The sequence below is a fragment of the Strix aluco genome, chromosome 10, assembly GCF_031877795.1.
Source record: "Strix aluco isolate bStrAlu1 chromosome 10, bStrAlu1.hap1, whole genome shotgun sequence".
Lineage (NCBI taxonomy): Eukaryota > Metazoa > Chordata > Aves > Strigiformes > Strigidae > Strix > Strix aluco.
In genome coordinates, this window is record NC_133940.1 from 17262037 (window position 1) to 17288535 (window position 26499).

General features: G+C 52.8%; 1 protein-coding gene across 1 annotated transcript in view; it reads right to left on the bottom strand.

The window, feature by feature from the left end:
- The window catches only part of MID2 (midline 2), a 117757-nt gene that overhangs the window by 19218 nt on the left and 72040 nt on the right, over positions 1 to 26499 (bottom strand). The window contains exons 3-7 of the mRNA XM_074835509.1: positions 21462 to 21557; positions 11739 to 11846; positions 3178 to 3326; positions 2550 to 2677; positions 1398 to 1541 (exon numbers count right to left, since the gene is read on the bottom strand). Coding sequence (XP_074691610.1) covers positions 1398 to 1541; positions 2550 to 2677; positions 3178 to 3326; positions 11739 to 11846; positions 21462 to 21557 — 625 coding nt within the window. The remainder of the gene's footprint in view (positions 1 to 1397; positions 1542 to 2549; positions 2678 to 3177; positions 3327 to 11738; positions 11847 to 21461; positions 21558 to 26499) is intronic.

The window sequence follows — 26499 nt, forward strand, 5'->3', positions numbered from 1 at the left end:
CAGGCAGAGCCTGCCCCAGGCAGCCCAGCTTTGCTGGGCCCAGCATTGTTTTGCATCCTCAGACCACGTTTGGCCCTGGCTGGCACGGTGCTTCGAGGGGCTGGCAGGAATTCTCCTGGGCACAAACCCCTCAATTAACGAGGATGCTGATGAGCAGTGGTACACCAGAGCCCCTGCACATGGCCAGGATGCCCTTGGAGGACAACTCTGGTTTTTAAGGTCCTGATATTTGGAAGAGTGGCAGGAGGTTGCTGGCACAAAACAATGCTTTGCCAGAGCTGCTCTACCTCCCCGCAATTTGCAACAGGTCTCTCCCACCACCTCCTTTTCCCTTTGTTGCTTCTGCTTCCTCATTGCATTCACTGCTTCTGTTTTCCGTCACACTCAGGCAGCAGGACCAGGGGCAGAGTGCATCCCTTCAAAGTCATCATAATCACAAGCTCACTTTCTCCTGCTCGCCCTGGTTGAACACACACCACGCCTCTGAGTGTGCCTTGCAAACAACCAGACACCCATTGCGCGGATGTCTCTGGATCCCATTACCTCCCTCTCCAAACAGTGAAGGCAGCTGTTAAATGCACTGTTAAAATATTTGTAATATTAAAAACCCCATAACTACCATAGTCTTCATCAAATAACAAATACCCAGGAGGAAGCTCTGCATCTAAGAGGTTGCTGTTCTGGCCTTGTGGCAAGCCTGAGGGCAGGTTCAGCCCTATAAAACTTTCCTGGTGCACTGGAACATATCATGGCATGGAAAATACGCTGAGCACCACACAGTCCATAAAGCCCAGGGTCTCCCAGAGGAGCTGGATGTTGCAACCTGAGCCGCAGGTTCCTTGCTGTCTGACCACAGTGCTTCCTAAGTGATTAGGTACCACCACAGACCCATCAGCAAGAGCCCTCCTCTGGCCTCAAATCCCATTCCTGTCAAGCAAATTTGTGGCGGTGTGGAAAAATTAGGTATTGGAGTTACTTTCAGGAAAAATTACCTGGAGACGTGCCTTGGTATTGTTATGGAGGGTATATAAATCACATTTAATTATCAGCCCACAGAGCAGCCGGCGCTGCCCTGCCTGTACGATCCCAGGGTGTGTTGTGAGATGTGCGGATCTGGTAGCTGTGAGACAGATGAGACCCTCTTATGCACCAAACACTTCACCAAGCCAGAGGTGGCAGACACCAAGCGCAGGGCAAAACAATTCAGTTATGGACCCCCAGCATGGTGGGGTCCTCCATCATGTTGATTACAGCCCTAAGCAGTGTCCTCGGAGGATCCTTTGTTGCGGTTTTCTCCCCTAATTCCCAGCCTTTAAACTGCTGATTCTCCCAGAGAACCTTTTTCTTCCTGAAGTGGACCGTGGTCCCCCAAACTGAGCTAGCACACAGTGACTTACTGATGAAGTTGGCTTGGCCAGTGAAGATGGTGTACTGCAGCTCGTAGGAGCTGACGCTGAACTCGTCCTCCGAGATCCAGTGGACGGTGATCGTGTCGTGGGAGGCTGTGCAAAGCTCCTCTCGTACAGACGGCGGGTTCGGCGCTGCAGGAGATCACAGATAACATATTCGGTAAGTTTGTGCTTTCTTTTCTTAATATACCTAGGGCTTTTTTGCTCCCTTAAGGATAAAGATGGGCTCGTGCGGGGAGCAGAGTCTCTCGACATTGTCTCATTTTATCTGTCATTGTGTTTCTCACTTAACTAAACTTTTTACTGCAATAAACTTTGCAAAAAACCACACCAGTGTGTTTTCAGGTGTGCCAGAATGACAGGGTTTTGCTGCCACCTCCATCAGATCTGACATCCCCACCCTGAAACAAGCTGAGAAGCCACTTCAAAATCCACCTATTTCTTGGCACTGGTTGAGGGATAAGTATTTTGTCCCATAACTGTTCCAGACACATGCTTGTTGTTAATCTTTCATTGCAAGATGATCTGCTTCATGATGAAGAAAATCGGATTTGGGTGAGTAACGATGCCCTCACTTCTCTGGAGCTTTCATCCCTCCCTCTGCTTTTCCAGCACACAGCATGGTCCAGCAGCGGTTGGTTGTGGCAGGGCTGCTCCCAGACACTCTGCATCACCCCGGACAAGGGCAAGAGCAGCATTTAGCCTGTGCTAAAGGCAGCACCAAGAGGCCCAGCAAGGTCTCTGCCCAGAGCAGATCATAATTTATGCATATGGTGCATTAGAAGTACAATAATTGGTTAATTCACTGTTCCCTCCCCATAATCTGCCCTGTCGGATCCTTATGGGCATCAGCCTCCTCCCCAGGTCATGGAGACCATCATTTTTGACCTGCTTTCTGAACTTTTCCACTTGCACTCCAGGAGAGGCAGAGTACAACACGAGGATGGGGACACATCACTCTCCTGGTGACAGCACGGCCTCTGCTCTGCCGCAGCTGACCAGGCACTTCTTATTGGTGAGGACGAGTGGCAACCTAGTTTGCTTTGAAATACACCTGCCAGCCCTCGGTGGGGCACAGGGGAGGATGGCTGCAGGGAAGATGAGGGGCACAGGCAGTGGGGAGAACGCCTGTGCACTCACCGGTTAGATAATCCAGCCCCTCCAGCAGCTTCTTCTCTCTGGAAAAATCTAAAGCAAAGTTTTCAAAGGCATCGTTAAAATTGATATCTGGTATCAGAACTTGAGAGGATGCAGTTGCCATGGCGACCCTGAAAGAAAAGAAGAGACCATCAATACGCATCAGGGTGCACGCTGCTCCCGACACCCAGCAGCGGCGAGGTGGGGGATTAAACGGGTGCAAGCAGCCTCATGGTGACATTACATGCCATCGGGAAAACAGCTTGCACCTACTAACCACTGCTCCTGCCCCAGGAGGGTGGCCGAGCCTGGGGACAGGTCCCCAGAGAGGTGGGAGGGCTCCATCCTTAGGGGGTCCCAGCCCCGACTGCCCCCTGAGTTCCCTTTGGATTGGCATTTCCACCACTTTCCCCCCAAGGGAATGATGTTTGCTCCCACAGTTCAGCTTTGTTAGGACCCGCCATGCAACTCCTGTCCTGCGAGGGATGGGAACCGGTGACACCCCTGACTGTGGTGTTTATTTGAGAGCAGCAGGCTGGAAGTCTGCAGGGAGGAGGATGGGGCATCCCTGGGCAGGGAGCTGCGACCAGCAACATCCCACTGGTGTCCTGAGCCACACGTGCCAGCCCACCTCTCAGCCACGTTCCTGGCTGTCTGCAGGAACCGCGCGTGGTCGTTCTCCTTCAGGATGTGCTCTGCCTGGTTGATGAGGACCGTCGAGCGCTCAAGACACTGCCGGCAGTTAGCGACCTGCTGGGCCAGCTTCCGCAGCTTCATCACCTGCGAGAGGAGCAGAGGGAAGCAAAGGTGTTCAGAAGCCAGCAGTACATTGCAAAGCCCAGAAGAAACATTCTAAGCCAGGGGCTGCAAGGAGCAGTGAAACAGCACAGAAATGTCCCCAAAGGCTCTGGGAAGGGAGAGCAGCAATGCACTTTCCATATTTTGCTTGCAGATAGGAAAGACCCAGGGAAAAGCCTCCACACTACTCTAAGGGTCCCACGCGTGATCAAAGCAGGAGAGAGATGCATCCTCTCTCTGCTCGTTCCCTGCAAATGCAATGTCATCCCGCCTGTGCTGGCTCTCGGTAGATTTGGCCGGGAGATGAACGCTCCTGCAAAGCAATTCAGCACAGGGAAAGGAAACCTCATGCTGGCTCAGCCCCAGCAGAGCTGCTGGAAAACATCACATTTGCAGCCGCAAATCGTTTTGCAATTAAAGGTGAGGTGCTGCAGTAAGATGGGACAGTTACCCGCAACACAGGGAAGCAGGAGCTGAAAAACCAGCCGAGGCACCAGCTTGCCCCCAAAAATAGGGCACGTGGCTCAAATGGGCTCTGTTCTGTCCACACCAGTGTCCCATGAGCCCCATACAGCCTGTGCTTGGGTCCAGGGCTCAGGGCTCTGCCACGTCCAGTGGAAGCTCAGAACTGGCCCAGCCACTGTTCAGAAGGGGACGAGAAGTGACTCCAGGGAAAAGCACCTCTGACACTTTCCCTGCAAAGCTCTGTGAAAGATATTTACTGATGGCTTAAGACAGCACTGAACAAGCCATTAAAGAATAAACAAAGAGAAGAGGTCTGATGGTAACTCTTCTCTCTTCTGCAAAGTACTGGTGCTCAGCAGCAGTGAGGGGAGCAAAGAAATCATAAGACACATTATTTCTTAGGCAAAATCTCCATGTCTCAGGGCAACACTGTGCAGGAGCACAAGGGAAAGCCCCTTTGAACCTCTCACGTCCTCCATGCAGCCAGGGTGAAGCTGCTCATGGACTGCAATAGTCATATTTCCATAGGGTCTACTGAATTAAGGCCTATAGCTCTATCAACAAAATAATCACAAGATGTAACCCCCTTCTTTCCCTCCTGTCTCTACACGAACACACACACACTCCCATACAGCCACCCCTGGTGCCAACTCCACGTCAGACTACACCCAGGTAAAATTCGGTCACCCTGGGGCTCAGCCCCTGCAGCATCCCTTCATCTCCCAAAGAGCACGGATGGCACTGGGCAGGGGGTGAAGGGCTGGAAACCCAGAAGCGATGGGGGCTTGTCAGAGACTGGACAGCTTCATGCTGGAAATGGGAAAACTCAAATGTGAGCCAGTTCAGAGGGAAAAGGGAGGTTACATAGGAGCCAACACAGATTTTTGGGGTAGTTCTCCCATTTAAGCTGGGAGCACAGGGGAGCTCTGGAAAGCCTGAAGCTGGAGGTGGCTGAGGTCAACACCATGTATTTAAGACTTGTTGTACCACTGCTCTGGCTATCTGACACTTTGCTGGTGCCAGGGGCAATATTTTGATTTGGGAGGAGCAGTCCTGGGTCCTACACTGGCACCAACAAAGACACAGAAGAAAGGAGGAAATCAGCACAGTGGGAATTGCATTGGCAGCCAAGCTGGAAGTAATTCTGTATCTGGAAAGGCATCTTGAGACAGGCAATGAGGCACTTGCTAATGAAATATAAATTCCCACTGCCCTGGTGCTGTGTGCATCTACAGCGAAGGACCCTGCAGACACCTAGGGGAGGGGAAAGCAAATTTCAGCAGATGGAACTGGGCTGGGAGTACCTGAAACAGCAGATTCTGAAAGGATAAATCTCACTTCAGACCTCTGCCCTGCGCTCTGCAGCCGCATCCCACATGAGGCTCTTCTGAACGGCACTGCGCAAATGTATCTTAAAATGAAACAAGTGGTCCTCCAGGAGCACACCTGTGGCACCAACCACAGAACACCATGTCCTCTCACTTATTTAGCAGGCACTTGCAACCAAGCATCATGCTGGACTCATCCTGTGAGAATGCAACGGCAGAGATTTAGCCGTGTCCTCTCTGCTCCATACAACCACGGACCGCTCTCCCAGCCCACCTCCAAAGGGAGCAGCCAGTACATGTGCTGCTAGTTTGCACACCTTCAGATTATTTCCTTGTTTCCTTTCTTTAACGAAGGAGTGGTGCATTTTTGCGAGCCTCGCGAAGCTGTCATGACAGTGGCTCCTGGAGCACCTCGCGTGGCAGCTCCTTGCTCCCCACCACTGCCCTGCAGCACGCTGTCAATCCACACACACATTCCCCCTCCACCATCTGCAGTTTGAAAATCCATCAGGAAGCAAGAGCAGGAGCTCCCGGAGGTGATGGGAGGCTGCTCCAGCTGCTCTTCCGAGGTGTCAGCACTGTTAGTGCATATACAAATAAACAGTGTGCTAATCCCTGGGCTGACAGCAGGGCCCTGCTCCCCTTGCAGGGCTGCGGGCGTCCTGCTGCAGCCCCTGGCACCTCTGCAGGAGCTCAAAATGGACAAGACCAAGGGTGAAAAGCCAATAGATGAGCTCTGAGCACCTTTAGTCAAGAAAAACCTATGACTTTGCATCCTCCCCGGACACCTAAGGGTTTCCATTGCACCCCACAACATGGCTGGGTGCCAGCTGATGGAGTCCTGCATGACCAGCACAGCACCCCCCTGGCTGCACCCACTCCAGCGCAGGCCATGGAGCAGCACACCAGGCGGCAGCAGGAGGGGACCTTGGGGTGAATTACCAGCAAGGTGAGGACACTTGGGCATCCTCCAGCCAATGTCGTGAGCTCTGCAAAGGCACCCAGGGTGAGACATCCCTTGGGAAGCTTTGCCAGCACAGGTGACGACATCACCCATCAGAGGTGAGGATGCCCTTGGTACCTGCCTGCTCTACCCATCTGGTAGAAACACGTACCAGACCCTGGCACCCATCCTGTGAGATTTACTGCCCCCAGCCAGCCCCATGCTGGCTCCATGCAAGCAGCAAGGAAGCTCAGGTTAAATCTGGGAGGTGACAATGTGCGGCCAGGCCGCTGTCACCTGTCAGCAGAGGTAGCAGAGCTGTTAAGTGACCAAGGTACAAGGGAACCCTGTGCATTCTCCCTCTTCCTTCTCCCAGGCTTTTGGAGGACATTAGCTCCCAGCACCATGTCCGCACCGCATGATGCTGGGCTGCAGCATCTCCCTACACCCACTCCGGCACCCACAAAGATCCCAGATGGGGCTGACCATGCCACGGCCACGGGTTCCAGCGCAGAACCATGAGCCCAGAGGCAGCTGGACAATGGGAGCAGGCAGAGGAGAGGGGGAGAGGGAAGGAGGCAGCAGAGCACGTTATCACAGTTTAATCGCTCCACTCTACCCGCAGAGGCTGCCCAGCCCCGAGGCGCACAGCCGTACACGTGTAGGGCTGGCGTGCTGGTGGCTGGGAGCAGAACTAGACGAAGCAGGTAGTGCTTGTTACACTGCATGACACTTGGATTTGTTATCAGAACCAGACATGCAGCCTGATTTCACTGCAGCAAGAAGTCACAGGCTCTGACTCGCTGTTGACTTAACGCTCACATGTAGTTTGAATTACAGCAATAGCTGATAATGTTGTGAATTCAAAAACACTCCCTCCAGGGCCCTGCAGGCTGCCACACACCCAACGCTCCTGGAGTTGTCCTGTGAAACCTGTTCTCGCACCCCACAGCCCTGGCAGCATCCCCCCACAACTCCCACGGAGCTTGACGTTGTGTGCAAACAGAATCACAGACGGGTTTGAGTTGGGAGGGACCTTTGAAGACCATCTAGTCCAGTCCTCCTGCCAGGGGCAGGGACATCTTTCACTAGTAGTTACTCAAAGCTCCATCCAACCTGACCTACAACACTTCCAGGGAGGGGGCATCCACAGCTTCTCTGTTCAACCTGTGCCAGTGTCTCACCACCCTCACCGTAAAGGATTTCCTCTTTATGTCCAACCTAACCCTACCCTCGTTCAGTTTAAAAATGTTGTCCCTTGTTCTGCCGCTACATGCCTTGGTAAAAAAGCTCTCTCCATCTTTCCTAGGAGCCCCCTTTATATATTGAAAAGCTGCAATAAGGTCTCCCTGGAGCCTTCTCTTCTCCAGGTTGAACGACCCCAACTCTCTCAGCCTTTCTTCCTAGCAGAGGGGCTCAGCCCTTGGACCATTCCTGTGGCATCCTCAGGACCCGCTCCAACAGGTCCATGTCCTCCTTGTGCTGGGGACCCCAGAGCTGGACACAGTGCTCCAGGGGGGGTCTCACCAGAGTGGTGTAGGGGGGGACAACCGCCTCCCTGACCTGCTGGCCACACTGCTGGTGATGCACCCAGGACATGGCTGGCTTTCTGGCTGTGAGCACACATGGCCAACTGATGTCCAGTTTTCCATCCACTAGCATCCCCAAGTCCTTCTCCACAGGGCTGCTCTCAATCCCTTCATTCCCCAGTCTGTACTGATACCAGGGGTTGCCCCAAACCAGGTGCAGGACCTTGCACTTGGCCTTGTTGAACTTCATGAGGTCCACATGGGCCCAGTCCTCCAGCCTGCCCAGGTCTCCTCCCTCCAGCACAGACCTGGCTCTGAGGGTCTCCTGACCAGCAGACAACAGAGGGGAATTCAGTTTTGTTTAAGCCTCTCCCAGTTCCACTGGTCCTTTACCTGGCAGTAGGGGTGCTAAGAGCCCCAGTTCTCCTCTGTGCGTCCTGCTGAGGGTTTGCAGTCTCTGCTGCTAGACTTTTCTGTAATTAGGGCTAGCAGCCTGCTGAGCCTACAGGGCAGGTGCTCAGGGCACGTTGGTTTTTGAGATAAACCCAAAGCCCACAGTCTTAGTGGTGGGACCAAATATCTAACCTCTTGGGGCAGCAGAGCTGGCACCTGACTGTACCCAAGGGGCGCACCCTTCAAAGGGCCAAGGAAGCTGGGTGGTGCTTTTCCCTACTGATATGCAATAAGCAGCAATCACCCTTAAACCCAAACTCTCCTGGCCTCTTCCCAGCAAGGTAGGGCTGAAAGTGTGGCTGCCTTGGGATCCTGCCCCTCAGCAAGCTGCCCCGCTGCACTGCCCACCTCCGAGGAGAGCACCCCATGGAGACCCATCCTGTCCCCACGCCAGTGTCTGGGGAGGTCTGGGGGAAGCCATGCAAAGAGCAGGGGTTGGCTGGCTTACAAAAGAACATATGGATGAACAAAGCCAACAATACAGCATCTAAATGATGGTGTGGATCACTCCATAGCCACTGCCATTTGCTTCTCATGTCATTCTCACTTCCAGGTGCACCAGCAAACTTATTAGTGAGCAAGATGTTGGCTTGGATGAATGACATCCAGACAAGCGGGTTAGACAAGTGGCACAGACCTGGGACAGAAAACGCAACAAGGGACATGTCCACCCAGAGCCCTGCAGTCTGGAGGGATCCTCTCGGGCTGGTCGGGAGCTCTGCAACCCCCAGTGCCCCAGCACCAAGACTAGGGGATGGGGAGGGCTGCCACCCCAGGGAGTGTCCCGGGGGATGGCGTAGGGGGGAGAGGGCAGGGAGCAGCAAGCTGTGCCCCGGCAGCATGTAGCGGGGAGGAGCATGGGCTCATCTTTGCTAGCAGCAGGTGGGCACAGCTCAAAATGTCTATTTGCACAAGGAAGCAATTCTCCTGCTGGGGCCTAATGGACCAATGGATGGTTCATTTTATGACCAGACTTGTCAGAAAAAATTATTGAAAGGAGAATAAAGAAGAGAAATAAGATGACTTTTGTTTCGAGGGAGGACTCGGTGAGCTCTGGAGTAGCTGTCAGCCTCAGGCAGGGAGAGGCAGGAGAGCCCCTGCCCTTGCCATGATCACTCCCAGGAGCTGCTGGTGTGTCCGGACCAAGCTCTCCTCAGCCACAACCCTGCAATGACCATGGCCTGCAGCATTAATCCCAGGCAAAGCCTCCGCTGTGGCTAAGGGAGAAGGAACTGCAGATGCCCTGGCCCGAGGCCAGTCGGGCTGGACTGTGACACCAGCAGCTGCAGTGCCCCAAGCAGGCGACACGGCTGCTGGCACCCGCTGGCCAGATCCGCGCCATGGCAGAGTGCTCTTCAGGGCAGCCCAGCTGCCTGCTTCCCTCCTGCTCCTCCTCTCACATCCTCCCTGATGATTTTCACTGCCTCCTGGGTCCTTCCCACATACCCCCACCACCTCGGTGCCATGTTCACCATGGGGTGCTGCCAAGCTTCATGGGTGGTGATACCCAAGCCCCAGCAGAGCACAAACCTGAGCCCTGCAAGGTGTGAGCCCAGCTCAGAGCTGCACGTGGGCTCCTCAGTATCTAATCTCTCATGGGTTTCCAAAGTCACGTGCATGACGCATCCAGGAAGAGCCCTTTTTTAGGATTACTGGAATAAAAGATACCTAAAGGCTGGGCCTGGTTTCCTTACATCAAAGGTGCATTGTCCAGGAGCATGGCAGGCATCATCCTCCACACACCCTCGCACGGCATCCCTCGCTCTCACCCACAACCAAGCACAAACCTCAGGCTGCTGCTCTGGTCCTTACATCTCTCTCGCTGCCTTGTGGAGGCAGAGGAGCTCCATCTCACAGCTACCAAAGCAGTCCTGGGACGGAGTAGCCGATTCCTCCAGAACTGCACTCTGGCTGGAGACAAACCGCTGCCTCAGCATTTTTGCATCCATAAACTTTCCTTCTCAGGCCCAGGGCTGCCAGTCTTTCCAACACCGTGTGCTACTGTGATCAGGCTGCTCCATGCATCCGTTGGGCCATTTGTCAGGAAAAGCAGCCCAGAACAAATGGAAAACCAAGTGGCAATTCAGCAGGAAAGCAGTATTTTTCACTCCACAGTCGGAGCGCTTCAAACCAGCCGCAGTCTCTGGCACATCCTCCTTTCTTTTGTGTTTGGAGTTTTTTAAACACTCCAATGTTTGCGGCTGGGGCTCCTCGGAAAGGCTGCTTCCTGTTCACACTTGGAAATTGTTGCTCAGAGGTGTCGAAAGCAATGGAGGAAACCTGCCCAGCCTTCTCACAGCCAGTGTTGGCAGCATAGGGGGCTACAGAAGGGCACTGCAGTGCTGCAAACCCACGTGTTTCAATCTCCAGCCTGATTCCACCAGCAAAGAGGCTTATTCCAGTTTCCAGGTAACTCTGGAAACCAAACCCAGTCCCCTCCCCAGTACTGCCAGTATTGTCCCCACATCCATCTTCCACCGGTTTTGGTGCGGATTTTGCAGCTACATAGGCACAAGATTGCTGCTCCTACCCTGGCAATTTATAAGCAGCTGAGCGTTGCTTCTGCTGATGGTTTTGGGCACTAATCAGGGCCTCTCTCCTTTACCCAGCTGCCAGTTTGTAGGAAAATAACATCTTTGAGCCTTCCAGATCCCTGCCAAGTACGGCTGAAACTGGACAACATGGTCAAAAGATGTTAGGGGGAGAGGGTGGGAAGTGAGAGGCAGACAGACAGATGGACCAGCAGAAGGCACCGTTACATAAAATATGTTCCCTGAAATGGCTGGGATAAAAGCAGGCATTTCAAAGCTTCCACTCCTGCCGAGGGTGTCCGAGAGTCATACTGGCTGGCTCTCTTGCATACACACACAGTGCAACCCGCTCCCAAACCTTTGCCTGCAAAAAAATCTGTATCTGGGGCGATGCTCCTCTCTGGCTTAGCTATTGGCACTGTGATGGATGCAGAGCTGGACCTAATGCACGTTCAAGCTCAGTAAGAAAGGCAAAGGGCTTGTGCATGCACACTGAAAACTCCTGTGGGCACCGCTCAGAGCTACACCCAATCCCTCCAGCCTCTCCCCATCACACGGAAAACACTGGGAAAAGCCAGAACACCTGGAACTGATAGAGGAAGGGTCCAAACACCCAGCCAAAGAAGAGGGTGAGAAACCAGCTCACCTATGGCTATGCTGCAATGCAGAGTGTGTAGCCTCTCCTTTATCTGCAGTGCAGGGCTCAGATGGCCCTTCAATAATAATTCTACATTATTACATTAGCACCGCAGTGTTAGAAAAGCCCTGAGGAAGCTGTCTGGACTGATCCAACCAAATGCACCAATTTGTCATGCTAATCAACAAGCCTTCCCTCCTCCAGCCATGTCAAGCACATGCCTTGTCCTCAGTGGAAGAGCCCTAGGGAGAGCAGCAGCGAGGGACACAGTTTGGGGTGTCAGGGAGATGAAGCTGTGTGCACCGATGGCTGCCCAAAGCAATTCCTTCACGGGCAAGGCAACGCACGCCACTAGCAGCCCCTCTGCACGTGGCTGGGACATCCCAGCATCATGGTCTGCTGAACTGCTGGGCTGCTCCCAGAGAGGAAAGGCAGACCCTGCAGCAGCCACCCCCCGGGTGCAGGAGGGGACCCTCGAACTGCAGACACACAAGCTGGCCCTCCTTACCTTCGTCTCCTTGATCTTGACAGCGATGACCTGCTTGCGCTGGCGGATGATCTCCATGAGCTCATCGCACTCCTCCATCAGCTTGGCCTCATGCATGGCTGTGTTCACCTGGCCAGGAACAGCAAAAGCACATGCCATTAGGAGGGACACACTCAGCCCTGAGCCTGGCAGCCCCACGGCTCTACCAGCTCAGACTGGGAGATATAGATTATATATCCTCCATGCTGGTCCCCGGCTCTGCCCTGCAACACAGACAGGAGCAGGCTGGCTCATCCACATCCATTGCCTCTCCAGCTGGAGGAAGGGAAAAGGCCTGAGAAGGGTGTGAAGCCCTCCTTGCTGTGCGTCCAAGGTTGGCGCTGGCTGGTAGGGCTGTGCTGGGTGGCTTGTGGGGCACACACCCCTCCATAGGTACTGCCCCCTTGCTGAGACCTGGGGCACAGGCTGCGGGGAGGTGGCAGCCTGGGAGCAGTGAGTCCTCGCTGCTGCACTGTCTGGCTCAGCCCTGCCAGGGTGCTGCACCCCACAGTCACAGCTGCAGCGTTTTCCAACAAAGCTTGGCTACCACTGGACAGCGCTGACACCCTTCCTGGGCAAGCTGTATGTTTTGGGGTGCTCTGCACAGCCATGGCTGCACTGCTTGGGCTGCTCTCAGCACTCCCGAGTGACCCCCATCCTGCCCTCGGCTATGGGGCAGCTGGAGGTTATCCTGCCCTAGACGTCCTGCTTCGAGTTGAGCAGCACAGACTTCTTGCAAAAGCACCAAGCTTTGCTGGCCTCTTGTCCTGAGCAAAACTCACAGCTCTCTCATGCACCTACACCGAGGCAGTGCCTGTGTGCTAGTCAGAGCAACAAGAGACTTAAAATTGAAAGACAGCATCCTGCTTGGAAGAGCAAGGGTGGCCGTGACTTCAAAGCATCTGCAAAAGCAAGACCGAAAGCAACGACTCGGCACAGGCAGAGGGAGGGAGCACAGGCAGAGCCGTGGGGGGCTGCATGCCTGCAAAGGGCACATCGGGAAATGCCATGTGGGGTCTTAATGGAAGGGCTGAACCAGCTCAGGGCAGCAACAACTATGGCCAAGTCGGGCTGGTGTAGCCACCCCCTCTCTGCTCTGGCCACTCACTGTGTCGGGCTGCAACCCCAAGCTCCACAGCATAGTTCAGGGCCCTGAGGAGGAAAGATCTTCCCCCTCCTGGTGCCATAGGATGTTCTTGGCAGGGCTCCAGCACCTCCTCAGAGGTGGCTTTCAGCCCACAGAGCAGGGAAGCTGGTCAGCCGCTGGGCACACCACGCCAGTGATGCCAACCTGGCAGGCAGGGCCAGGCAGGGTGGGTGGCAGCCCTGAGCTCCATGGACACCTCCATTACCCTCATTTTCAGCCACAGAACAGTGCTTACAGTGCCTGGTGGTCACCGAGCACTCCTCAGGTGCCTCTCTTTGAGCAGAGCTTTTTACAAATAGCCATCTTCCCCCTAAAAAAATTAAAAACAACCAGATGCTGCTGGCAGCACCTGCTGCTCTAAAAAGCCCCATTTCTTCATAATGCAAAGATTTGGCAGGATGCGTGCCCAGACCATAATAAATCTTTAAGCTTTCTCCAGCTCAAGGCAAATTTCTTACTGTGCTTGCAGTTTACTTCCTAAACTGAGGCACTGTCCCCTCATGGATTTTGCTCTGGGCTCACGATGAGGGGACCCTGGTGATGCTCAAACCCATAATCTCCTCCCTACACCATCCCCTCCTAACCATGGCTCCCAGTGCGGGACACGCAGCTTCAGCTGGACCAGCCCGCAGCAGAGTAACAGAGCGAGTATCAAACGGCACTTTCATGATCACGGCCATCTTCCAGGCTGCTGCTGATGTTCCTCCCTCCCTAACCTTATTCCTAGTATTTATGGTTCAGTGGTAAAGAAATACAATCCACTACACAGCACAACCAGTTCTTCTTTCCACCCTGCCCTCCAGAATTGCTGCACCAAGAGGAGGGACTTGAGCCAGGAGATGAGGAGACCTCATGTAGACCTGGGCACCTAAGTCAGTCCTGGTGGAGGGCTGAAGATGACACAATCAGACTGGCCAGAGCTTCCCAAAGTCACCTTCAGGTCTGATCAGCTATTGCAAACCACCTTGGACACAATCTGGCCTCTTCCAGACCAGGTCTGGTCTCTTTGTGGCCTCTGTCATGTGGGTGGTTGGCCAAGATGGATGACGAAACATGACCAAGGGGAGATCACATATGGTCTCCCTCTCCAGTTGACCAGGAAGATACCCATCAGCCAGGCAGGACATTGCCAGCAGGCTGGATGGCTCTCAATGTGCTTTTGGGGAAAGCAGCGAGGAGCTACTTGAGCTCCTTGGTCATGAGGGGATGGATGCTGCAAACAGGGGAGACCAGTACGTGTGGCTCCTCCATTTAGTTTGGACCCTTGAGCGACCAATTCTGAAGCTTTGCTTTGGAAGATGCTCCTCAAGATGGCCTTCTCATATTTGGAGAAGGCACCAGTAAACCCCCATCACCTTGGGCTACAGTGCCATGTTCCCTGGCTGAGACAACGGTGGGGCTAGCAAGAGAAGGCAGCAGGACATGGTGGCAGACTTGTCCTGTAAGACTTCAAAGAGCAGAGAAGCCCAAGTAAGAGATGCATTGACGACTTCCTTCTTCATAGATCTCCCAAGACATTGTTCCTTCAGCACAGACGTCACTGCTGTGGGTTCAGAAGCTATCGGTGTCCAGCCAGGCTCTGCCACACAGGTGCCAGGTGTGTGCCAGGAGCACCGGGTAGAATACTGGTGACCTTGGGGAGCAAGAGCCCTCCCCAAGGTGGTCAGAGCTGAGATGTTGAAGGATCTGTCCAAATTGCAGCTCCTCCAAGTAAACCCAAGCTGGTACTGCTGGTAGGGTGGAGCGTGTGCCCTTCGGAGAGATGGGATGATTAGGATGCAGGTAGTGGGGGGTCAGCAAGCTGGGAACATGGGGTCTCCTACCCTGCCCTCGAATGAGCAGAGGTGAGCGTGGTGTCAGCTCCAGGAGGCAGTATCTTGTTTCTACAAAAAAAGCTGCATGTGTCCTGCTTAATTCAGGATAATTAATCCCCGATGGACTCCCTTTTCAGGCTTCAAATACACATTTTTTTAAATTTTATTTTAAAGCTGAAAGGAAGGCATGCAAAAAGTGCAGTGAAACCACAGGCAGAAGTTTCAGTCCTCTGTCTCCAGGAAAGACCGGTATCCTTGGGGGGATGGACAGGAAAGGTGGGATACACTTTATAGAAGGGGAATTGAGCCCTAACACTTAAACTAAACCATGTACTAGAGGACATAAATAGACTCTCAAAGCTATGTGAAACAGTGGAGAAGCCTGAAGGCAACCCAGAGTTAAACACATTTGATACAAGATCTTTTTTTAAACCTGGACAGCAGATTATGCAACACTGAAGTGGGAGACAGCTGATGGTCTGCAAAGATAACTCCACTGAGAAAAAACAGCAGATAATCTTCCAAATCTGCTGCAAGGTAGCAGAGCAGGGAAATCAGACCTAAGGTTTGGAGCCTGCAGCAATCTGTGCTGGCGGCAGCAAAGGCGACAGTGCTGCCTTGCAGCCTAGGCCGTCACAGAGGATGCTGGCAGCACAGTCGCCCCTCGAGTGCTGACAGAGATGGCCATCACTCGAATTTCCCAGGAACACAAAATCAGGGCTGTTTGCAAGTGTTTGCAGCCCCGCTGCTTGCTATTGCTGGCAGGAGGGAGCCCTGGGTGCCAGGACTGCAAAAACAACAGCAGGAGGAGAATGGGGGGTAGGGGGGGTTGTCCTTCAGCAAGTACCACGCTCCCTCTCCAGCCTGGCATGCCAAGCAGAAATCCTGGGCTCCTGGTTAAATTAATACTAAATCTGAAAACCTACCCAGGGCAAGAAATCTGCAGCTCAACCAGTGTTCGTACTCTGGGAGACTGAAGGCAGATGAAGCCACAGAGGCCACTGCAGTCCCCTTCCCCAGCTGCCTTCTGTCCAAAAAGGAGCGTTTTCAAGGCGAGGGTCCCACCCCCAACGTGCCAACTGAGCACAGAGGTGGGATTTCAGACCAACACAGCTCTGCTGGCAAAAGCCCTGGCTCAGGTACAGCTAGATACTGGCCAAACCACTTTTTATTAGGATGAACCAGTTCCCAGGTAAATGCTGCATTTGGGGGTGAAGACTCAGCAGGTGCTACAATTGTAGGAAATCTGGGTGTGGGGGAGAGCTTTTAGACATAAGAAGTAGGGGGAAAAATACTTGACCCTTCTAATGTGTGTGGAGAAATGTGCTAAGGACAATACAGCCCTACAATAAAAAGCAAATGGTAAAATTCAAACCTGGAAAGAGCTCACGTTGCAGCTCGTGGAGGGATGAGGAACATCATCTCAGCCTGAGGCGTGATGCACAGATAGACAAACCTCCTCCTCCACACCCAGGCAGCAGGAACCCAGCCCTGAGATGAAGCAGAGGACCCTATCCCACCCCCACAGCACTGTCACCCCCAAAACCACCAACAGGTTTTTGACTATGGAGCAAGGCACCCACGCCCCATGAGACACGCACCAGTTGCACCAAGGCCAGCGCTGGGGCTGCCATGGCACAGAGGGCCACCACCCCACTGTGCCACCGCGGCTACAGGGGCAGCAACCCCTGCTGCCCTCCCTGAAGGGGACATTGGGGTGGGTACCATCCCTGCTACCCACCCTGGCATTTTACAAACTCAGCTTCTTTGTAGGGTAGTTACCTGCTCTCTTTGGTCTACGTTTCAACTACTGCCACAGGATTTGGTCCCTTCACCCTCTTCCAGCAGCAGCCTCCCACGCGCCATGAAGAAGAGAGTCACTCCTTGCAATGCCAACGGGCAGTGCGGGCTCAGTGGCTTGGGGACACTTGCAACCCTCTTCTGTGGAGTGCCTTCCTCTGCACCTCAGGGTGCTGGTGGCACAGTTTCCTGGACGTAAAGTGGGACTTGCACTGAACATGACTTGATCAGCAAAGTATGTTGGGATCGCACGTATCTGCCTATATGCAGTGTCCCACGAATAGCTCAAAAGCAAAATCCCCTGCTTTCAGACTTACAGGGAAGCATAGAGGGGCAGAGATATTTTCTACTTCACACTTTAATGCGCTCTCTGAAAAGTTGCCTCTGAAGGGCAAGACTGCATATTTAGTAAGGCTGAGAAATGTATTTCAACTGTTATTTTAAGCAGAATGACTGACAAAGCTGAAAACTCCTAAACTATGTAGAAAACGACAGCCTAGAGGCCTGAAACTTCCAGAATCAGAAAGAAATAGCAAATAGCTTTCAATTCATCACAGGTCAGTTCATTACAATGCTGGAGCTGGATTCAGAGGAGGAGGAGTTTGGAAGGACATCCCTGCCCCATCCCTTGTGGGGTCTTGGAGTCAAAGCATGACCTGTAAGATCAGTGAGTGCTGGTGACTGTCACCAGGGCTCTGCAAGGACGTTCTGGCTCCTTCTCTGCCTGCAAGACATCCATTTGCTATCTATTTTACCATAGTCACTCCAAATCCACTTAGACCTGGGGGAAGAGGCAGCCCAGGGAGAGACACCTCCAACAAAAGCCATTCCTACTGCAGAGCCAAAAATCCTTCTCCCTGCCACAATGCACCGGCAGAAAGAGAAGCAGGACAATGCGAGTGACAAGGGAGCATTGGTGCAACCACACTCGTGAAGGCCAGCAGTGCTGCAAAACCCAGTGTGATTTTTCTGCTCCTTATCTCAGGCGTGGAAACTCAGAGCGTGTCTCAGCTCCTTCCTCCTCGCACACTGAGCTGCATCCGACGGTGGCTCGCAGCTGCTGGCAGCACACACGGCACTGCTGGCACTCTCAGAAAGGGTTTTTGCATGCTCTTCCTCTCTCCAGATCATCAAGACAGCAACAAGGACCTTATTTAGTGAGTAAAGAACAAAACGCTGATGCTTGCCTGCAGGAAACTCAGGGGTTAGGAAGCACCTTCTTGGCCTGAGAGCCCCAGTCACTCTCTGAGATGCAGATGGTGAAGAACAAGCTGCAGCTCCCCATGCAAATGCATCCCTGGGTGCTTTGCTATGGGCTAATGACTCCAGTCAGCATCCCCGCATCCCTGCCGCCTGCTTGGCCCACGAGACAGCTCGGGGAAGTCGCATGGGAAGCCACAGCCCTTGCAGCCCCCCCAGCAAGGGCTGGAGTGACCAAGGGTGAAGCAAATAGCCGTCGTGTCTGCTCAGGCACTGGCAAACTCCCCCCAGATCCACGTCAGCGATCCCTGCAGCAGCTTGGTGTTTTTATTCTCCGGAAAGGTGATGGTTCAAGGAATTGCTGCTGAATTTAGCAACCAAAAAAATCAGTAGCCCATTAAGAACAAACTAATTGTGACAACCTCTCTCCATGTATCACTTCAGTAAACAAAGCTGCAAATTAATTTGCTATTAATTGGTATGTGCACTTTGAAACAACAGTAAAGTATTAACTGCCGTCTTCCTCTCGAATGTTTTCCATGGGAGCGCATCGCTTGTGAACTCCTGACTCCGGAGCTGCAGCCAAGAGGCAGCGTCAGTGCTGGCACAGCCTCCCCTGCACACAGCTCGCACAAACACTTCCCTTGGTGATGCAAACAAAAGATGCCTGATTGCACACCGGGAACACAAAGAGTTTTATAGATCAAGTGGTCAAAGCGGCAAGGTCAGCAGAGTCCCTTTCTTCAGCAGGATTAAAGGTGATCTCCTCTCTTCCTCCGATGCTTTCTGTAATCCCCTCTACAAAGCCTTTCCCACTTGCTGCTGGCTTAAGCCTGAACGTTGCTATTCTGCTACAGAATTCAGGGCTCAGGCAGGAGAGATTGCAATCGCCATCTCTGACAGCAGGAAGGATGCAGGGAGGCAGAGTGCATGTGTTTGGGAGGAGGAAGGAAAGTGAGGAAGAAGACGAGCCACTGCAAACCAGGAGAAAGGCTGGGACCAGCCTTGCCCTGCAAGTGAAAGCTGCTGTGGTAGCAAGGATAGAGACAACATCCCCACCTGCACCAAGGGGCTGGGGACTAGTCACTCTGCCTATGCTGTCACAGGGAAAGGCTGGCCCTGAACAGAGAATGAATTAGAGAGGTGAGGAAAATGGCTTTAATGAGCAGGGTAAGGTTCAACAAGGACCAGCGCAGGGCCCTGTGCTGTCCTAAGGAACAGCAGCCAGGCAGCAGCCTGCAGAGAGGTTCTGAGGTGGGATGGCTCAAAAACTACGGGAGAGACACAGGTGTGAAAATTGCAGCCACTGCCCTGGGATAAAGAAATGGGACCATAGCCCAGAGAGAGCCAAAATAACCCCTTCCTCTCTTCTCAGAGCACTGGAAGAAGAGCAGAGTGTTGCTCCCTCTGGGGAACCACACCAGTTCAGAGCACTGCTTCCCCATGAAAGCATGGACAAAAAGGGGACAGTCTGGATTGTAGAGAAACTGAGAACTGTGTTGTGAAGAAACTTGAAAAAAACCCCAATAATGAAACTATTTCAGCCCAAAAAAGAGAAGAGAGGATGGGCTATCTGCAAGTATGTTATGAGATGCTGGAGAGATGAGTAAAATAACTTTCCCCACGTCCACAGTGGACAGGATGGGGCAGAGAGTTACAGGCTGAAACTGCAGCAGTAAAGTTTCAAGTTGGACCTAGTAAAACCTTCCTGGCACAGAAGCGCACAAGATGCCGTGGGAAGATGCAGCATCTCCGTCGCATGTTCAGGACTGGGTGGGACAGCCATCATCACGATACGCCTTGGGACAGGCACCCACGGAGGACGATCCCTTCCAGTCCTCCTTGTCTGGGACTCTTTGCTTCCACATTCATGTCACGGAGCACTCGAGCAGCTCAAGGAAGAGCAGGATGAGAGAGGCTTTCTCAGGGTTTCTGCCCCAGGTAGCAGCAAATTACACAGCAAAATGGGAATACAGTGGCTGGAGGCAATGCCTGGAAATCCTCCTTTTACAGAAAAGATCAGAAAAACACTCTCATGCTAACAGAAAAAGTAAGGCTATACCAAAGTGCTTAGGAGGAAAGAGAGACCCGAATGAGCCTTGATTTAGCCAGCAGGCTCAACCTCATCAGCATTGCTCTGGGTGCCTCAACATGCAAAGGACTTTACTCCCAAAGGGCTTCCCCAAGTCACATATGACCCCTCCCTTTATTCCCTTGGGAAGAGTAGTCCCCATTACCAGCCCTGGTTCACCCAAGCCCTGCAGAAGATGTAGGCACACCTTTCTCCAGCATGAAAGACCTGCCTGCAAATGCAGCACACCCCAGGTCACCAATGAATGCAGCAGCCCTGAGGAGCATCAGTGCCTGGAATGACAGCCCTCATGCCCCAGAAGGGAAGGCTGCACTGGAAAGCACCTCCCTCAGCCCTGTAGAGGGGAGGACCATCTCACCCAGTGCACACCCAGACATTCCCAGTATCACTGCTGTGACTCTGTCCTCAGATGTCCAGGCTGACTCAAGCTCCGTGGCTTTACTCCTAGGATAGAGATCTGCTACAGCCAGAGCACATCCCAGGTGAGGGCACACCCCCTTAAATGCTTGCAAGCAGCTGTGGGGATTTTATAGTGCTTCCTTGCCACCACCTGCAGACACCCATTGCTTCCCTCCTCCTCTCCATCAGGCTGTGGAGAGGACATCTGCTCAACCCACCCCAACATAGTGGGGTCCCACTCTCTCCTTCCCAAGAGGAAAGAGTTAAAACATAATTCACACAGTACAAGCACGCTGGAGGTGAGAAGGACCTCTTCAACAGCTTCCACACCTGCCTGGGCAGATGCAGTTTTGATACAAGCTGCAGTTATGTGACCATGACTCCCTTCTTGGGCTGGCCACAGCTGCTGCTCCAACGCTGCTCTGCAGGCACAACAAACAATCTCCTTCTGGGCTTTCCCCAAGCACTCGTCACTTTGATATCCAACTGCTTTGCAAATATTAACTAGTTTACTTTAACAGCACCACCAGACAAGAAAGAGGAGGTGTAACTAGCCCAGAGTTTCATAGGGAATTTGAAGCACGGACGCATCACGGTCAAAAGGATTTGTTGTTTCTGGGAGCGCAGCTGGAGATGCCCCAGCCTTTGAAGGCAGGGTGCAGGCTATAGCACGCTGAGCATCCAAAGCAAACTCTCACTAATGCCTTCCAGCTGCAGATGAGGTTTTGCAATACTCAGCCCCAGCAGGTCCCACCTGTGCACCTGAGGAAACAGGAGCTGCTGGCAAAACTGCACCTGACCGCAGGAGGCAGCTATGTGAGGGGTAACTCAGCCTCCCCCCTCCCTGAGCTGAGCTGTGTTTGCATGCTCAGTGTCACCCGAGCTTCAGCCAAAAGCACCCGCCATCCCCTGTGCACAGAGCAGCCAGCAGGTCTTCCCTTCCTGAGCCAGCCCAGCAGCCCCTGTCTCTTCCCAGTGGCTCCCAGTCATGCCACTCTCCTTCAGACCCTACAGACCCCTGGGAACCACCCCCGCATCCTCCATTATTTGGGACTAAACTCTCCAAAACAATTCAGCCTCCCACCAGCCCCTCGGTGTCAGTGATGCTTCCCACCATACACTCAACTCTGTTCTCAGAGCAGCCCCTGGGGAAAGGACACCAGAGCAATGCCATGCACCCCATCACTCCAGCCGGGAACTTCCCCGTGCACCCTCCCCATCACCCCCCTGTTCCCCTGATTGCTCTCACCAACCTCCACTTGCTGGCAGATCTGGATCAGCTTGGCCATCTGGTTTTCCAGTTCACTGTTGCGTTTAACCAGGTTGGTGAGATTCGTCTCCAAGGTTTGCTGCAAGTCCAGAAATGGGAGAGGAGAAAGAGAAAAAACAAAAAGATCAGCAAAGTCAGAGGACTGTCCCCAGTCCCCTATTAGCAACCAAGACCATTTGCCACCCAACGCTCTGCCTGAGGGAGCAATAACTTGAATAACTTTGGGCAAAGGTTCTTGGGTTTCTTGGAAGCTCCTGCCCATGCTGGTGGGTTGTGTGAGTGCTCGGCCTAAGACAGGGGAGCCACTGAGCTTGGCACCGGGGTGGCCCTGAGGAGGTCACCAGCTGGAGGTGGCAGCGTGGGTGTCTGCCCTTTGCTGCTCCTTTGGAGATGGCTTGAGAAGCCAGGCTGGGTTGTGTTCCCTGGAAAACTTTACAGGCAGCCAGAAAAACATCAGGAGTATCTTAAGTTTCTCAGAAATGTTCTCAAACCACTTGCTGCTGCTGAACCCTCTGACAAGGTGGGAGAGACTAAATGTGCTGCTCCCCACGTTTCTACCAGGAAAGAAGCCAGCATGGCTATTTTTGTCAACAGTTTTGTTTTGCATATGGTAAGGATGCCAAACAAGAGCCTGTTGAACCATCAGAGAGGGACTTCTCTCCTTTGCAAACCATCTCTGCTGGAGCAACACAGGCACAGGCAGGGAGAGCAACACAGCAGCTCCAGACCGAGTCACAGGGACAGCTCGCGTGGTACGGGCAGCCAGTGCTCGGCATCCTCTGCCAAGCAGTGGAGACGAAACCCTCCCCAGGTCCCGCCAGGCTGTCTACCACTGCCAAAACCTGGCCGTGTTCGGCCATTCCCTCCCACCACGTCCCACCTTTTCCAAGAGTATAAAAAGCTATTCTGCTTTGATAGCCAGCCAGCAAGCCTGCCTGCTCTGAATGAATCGCTACTATTTTGCATCTCTGCTCTCCCCTCCTCATCCTCTGATAGTACTGGAGATAAAAGGCCCCCAGGAGAAGGTTGTGGTCCCCACCACAAGCTGCCTGTGCTTCCCTTCCCAGCTCCCCAGCTTTCGCTCGTGGGAGCAGATTACTGCCAGCAGATCATAGCCCAAGCGCTGCAGGGATCCCTGGGGAGTGTGGTCTGTTTTGGCACCCACAGGCTGCAATATTCATGGAGCGGAACGGGATCCAACAGGAGCACAGAGAAAGAGCCCATGTGAAAAGATTTTGTTATCTATGGACACACAGTGGACTGGTATTTTTTTGGATATCAATAATTTAAGTGACACCGCATTTCCATTAAAATACGTGGTTCCACTAAGAGGAAATGTTTTATAACAAAGTGCTCACTACCTGTTGCAACGCTTGTCGGGAAAATGATATCCTATTAATATTTTAAACTTCAGGGCTGGAAGAGGATCCCTGTGGTGTTTTATTCATCCTCAGCTAGAAACTGCAGTCCGAGGCTTTCATCAAGACTCCAGAAGACCCATAAACACGGCCTTTCTCTGCGCGCATGGATAATTTGGGGGCTAGTTAGCCAAGAGAACTTGAATCATAGTCATGAAGCACAGGCAAAGCATTCATTCCTGAAAAACCACTGGCTCCTAAAATACTCCGAGCTCGTTTGCAATCCTGCAAATTGCTAGCCAACGGCGGGTGAAGCAGAACATAGAAACAGGCTTGAAAAATGAAATAAAACCCAGGGTGCCTTCATTAAGTGGAAAGTACTTTGCACAACAATGCTATATCGATAATGAAAAAGCCAGCTGCTAACAGTTCCTGCCACCCTCTTTCCTTATAGCTCAATATTATTAAACATAATTTGACTAAAGCATTGAGCATTTAACTTGCTAATTATCTTCCTCCTCACCAACTTGGCTGCACTGAAGTTGCAGCTTTGAAATTGCAGCCGATCTGCTTTAATGTTCCAGGGCTGTTGATGGAGGGCAGGGAGGGGAGGGAGGGGAGGTGAGCTCGAGATACACTTTTTGAAGCACACGAGTCCAAAACACACTTGCAGCATCCCAAGTTTTCCAGGTGACAGCATCACTCCTCCCCATCCATAAACATGCACAAAACCTGCCCCCGAGCCCTCATCCCTTCATTAAGCGTACGCTGATATTCCTATTAATGATGGCTCAAACAGCAAGTACCCTCTCCTGTCCTTAGCGAGGCAGTTCTGAGTGCTGCAAACCCTTCTGCAGCACGTGAAAATGCAGATGGAACCATTTCCTTCTGTTTGATTTGCTGAAACAAATAAAATATACTAGAAGCTTTGATTACACCAGCTGGTTATTTTGTAGGTATATATAAATTACAGCAATTATAGGGGTCATTTTTTAATTGCATTATAACATGCTCATAATTTCCCCATTCACCTTCTGGCCTGAAGTAGAGATAGTTGATTTCTCTACAATTGGGAAGAGAAGTGAGAAAAAGAGATAAAAATGAAACACCACCATGTCCTTGAGCAAAAGTCATTGGCACTCAGTGAGATGAAGGGGCTGGGTCACCCAGCTGATGGAAACCCGCTCGCCCGGGGATGGCAGGACTGGAGAGCAAGAGAACACAGACACAGTACCTGTGGGAAAGCAGCCAAGCCTTTCCCAGCCTTCGCTGGCTGTGGCCGTACAGCTCACAAAATACCCCGCCAGGATCAAACCCTCTCCACCAGCTTTGACAAAGCAGCTCAGCGGCTGCACACTGTTTACCTGCAGGTGACCAGATGCAAAATAAATATATATGGCACCCAACCGAAGGAGCTGAATAACATGGCACTGATGCACAAGCACTGGTGTTCATATTTTGTCATGTGCACAATGAGCAACAACTTCTCAATTTTCCTTTTTCTCCAAATATCAAACAAGCAGTTGAACTAAACACAGATTTCTCTAGTCCTGTTTGAAGACAGCATCAAGGTTGGGGGTTCAAGACAACTTTAGGAATTATAAATATTAGGCTTCCTCCTGGTCCACTGTGCTTTGTCAAACATGACCCTGCCTGCACCTGGCCGGAGCACATCCTGTACTCCCTGCGCTGCTGACAGCCGTACTCCATGGCAGGTTCCCACCCCACCCACCAGTCTGGAAGCTGGTCCACACTGAGAAACGCAGTTGAACTCATGGCTTTAACCAGCTGGGAGATGGGCGCAGAGCAGCCTTTGAGCCCCGAGCAGGCTGGCAGGGGAAGGGGTCCCCACAGAGCTGATCAGGAGCATCGCACAGACCTGGCTTCGTTGGAGTGATGGGGGGGTCAATTCCCACAGGCTTTGAGCCACGCGAACTTCAGATCTTCCCCGCCAGCCCTGGAGTGCCCTGTAGCTGGGGAAAGCCTTAGACATGGTTCTCCAAAGGCCTCGGGTGGCACGAGGAGCTTTTGCTGCTGCTGGCCTGTGCTGATGTTCACCTGCAACCTGCCCCAGTGCTGCTCTGATGGGCTAGAGGGCTCATCCCAGTGAGCCGGGCGAGACGGCACGGGAGGCTGGCATCTGGCTCTGCCTTATTACAGGACCACATTTATCTTCATGCAAAGGCAGCCAAAACTGCAGAGTGTTTACTTTCAGTGATTTATTTAGGACTTTTTTCATTGCTCTTGTTCATTTATAATTGCTTTCAATAAAGGACACAGGTCCCTGCCCTGCTCCCTCCACATACCACAAACACAAACCATATGTGCATCCATAAACACACGTGCACACACACGCGCACAAAAGTCAAACCAGCTGCAAAATGCTTCCCTGCACACCCGCTGGCCGGCCCCAACCTCTGGGGCTGCAAAGCAGCAGGAAAATTGGTCCCCAGATACCCACCACCATTCACCAGCGGGCACCCGTGGCAGCTGGGTGGGATTTCTGCTGGGCTGAGGATGCACGGCCAAGCCCTCGGTGGCTGAGGATGTGCTGTCAGGTCTCCTGGCATGAGGAAGGTTTGCTACTGGGTGTCCTCTGCCCAACTGGGAGCAGCACAGGAAAGTCAGATGCCACAGTACATTACCCAGGGTATCCAGAGTCTGCCACGATTGCTCCTGAGGGAGCTGGTCAGATTTTAAAAACCACAATCAAAGTTCTTGATGGTATCCTGCAGCTGCAATGCTGCTGGAGCTGTAGAAAACCCACACTCGTGTCCCTGCTCCGCCAATATGCTGCTTTGCACTGAGCTTCTGCCCCAGGCACCCAGTGGTTTTGTGGGGATGAGGGGCACTGAGGTGGCTCATCTCGGGAACACCAGCACAGCTTCTCCTCAGAAGCAGCAGCTGGCCTGTATTAGCTGCAGCAAGTTCCCACCAGAGTCAGTCCCGACCCCATTTGCCTCCCTCTGATGTACGTTTTGGGGAGGGAGGGTGACGGGGTGGTTGTGCAGCATCCTCTCAGCTTCACTAACGACAGCTGCCTCTGCACTGCCGAACCGAAAACCTGGGCATTGCTGAGCACAGCACGGACCAGGCTCTTCTCCGTGGCCACGGGAGGTCCAGAGCCCCGGCACCGCTCCCATGCCAGAGGATGCTCCTGCTCCTGCCCGCCATCCCAGCCAGGCAGTGAGAAGACTAGGCACGAGGCCCACCCAACTATTTACCACTGTCAACCCTGGTAGTGACACATCCCTCTGAGATGATGTTTAGAATCAATTCCCAGCCCCCAGCCAAAAAAAAAAATATCAGGGGTAAAATATGATAAGCAAGTCAGCTGCCTGCCTTTGCTAAAAGAATTTCCCCAGACAATAGGACAAGTGACAGAGAGACACGACTGAGCTGCCGAGCAGCTCCCGCGCAGCTCCCGCCTTGTGACACTAATGCATTTTAAGTCGCTTTGGAGCACAACATACTGAGTAAAAGCTGAAATAAACTGCCAGCTTTCAGTGCCTGGTATCACCCTAACTGACAGAGCTGACCTAGAAAATCAAGCGATTTGTTACGGTGAGGTTCTGACAGTGTTTCTAATTGCGCTGAAGAGAGTCTAGAGCAGGAGCCTTGCACCAGGCAAAGAGGCTCTGGTAGTTACCCACCAGTCAGCCA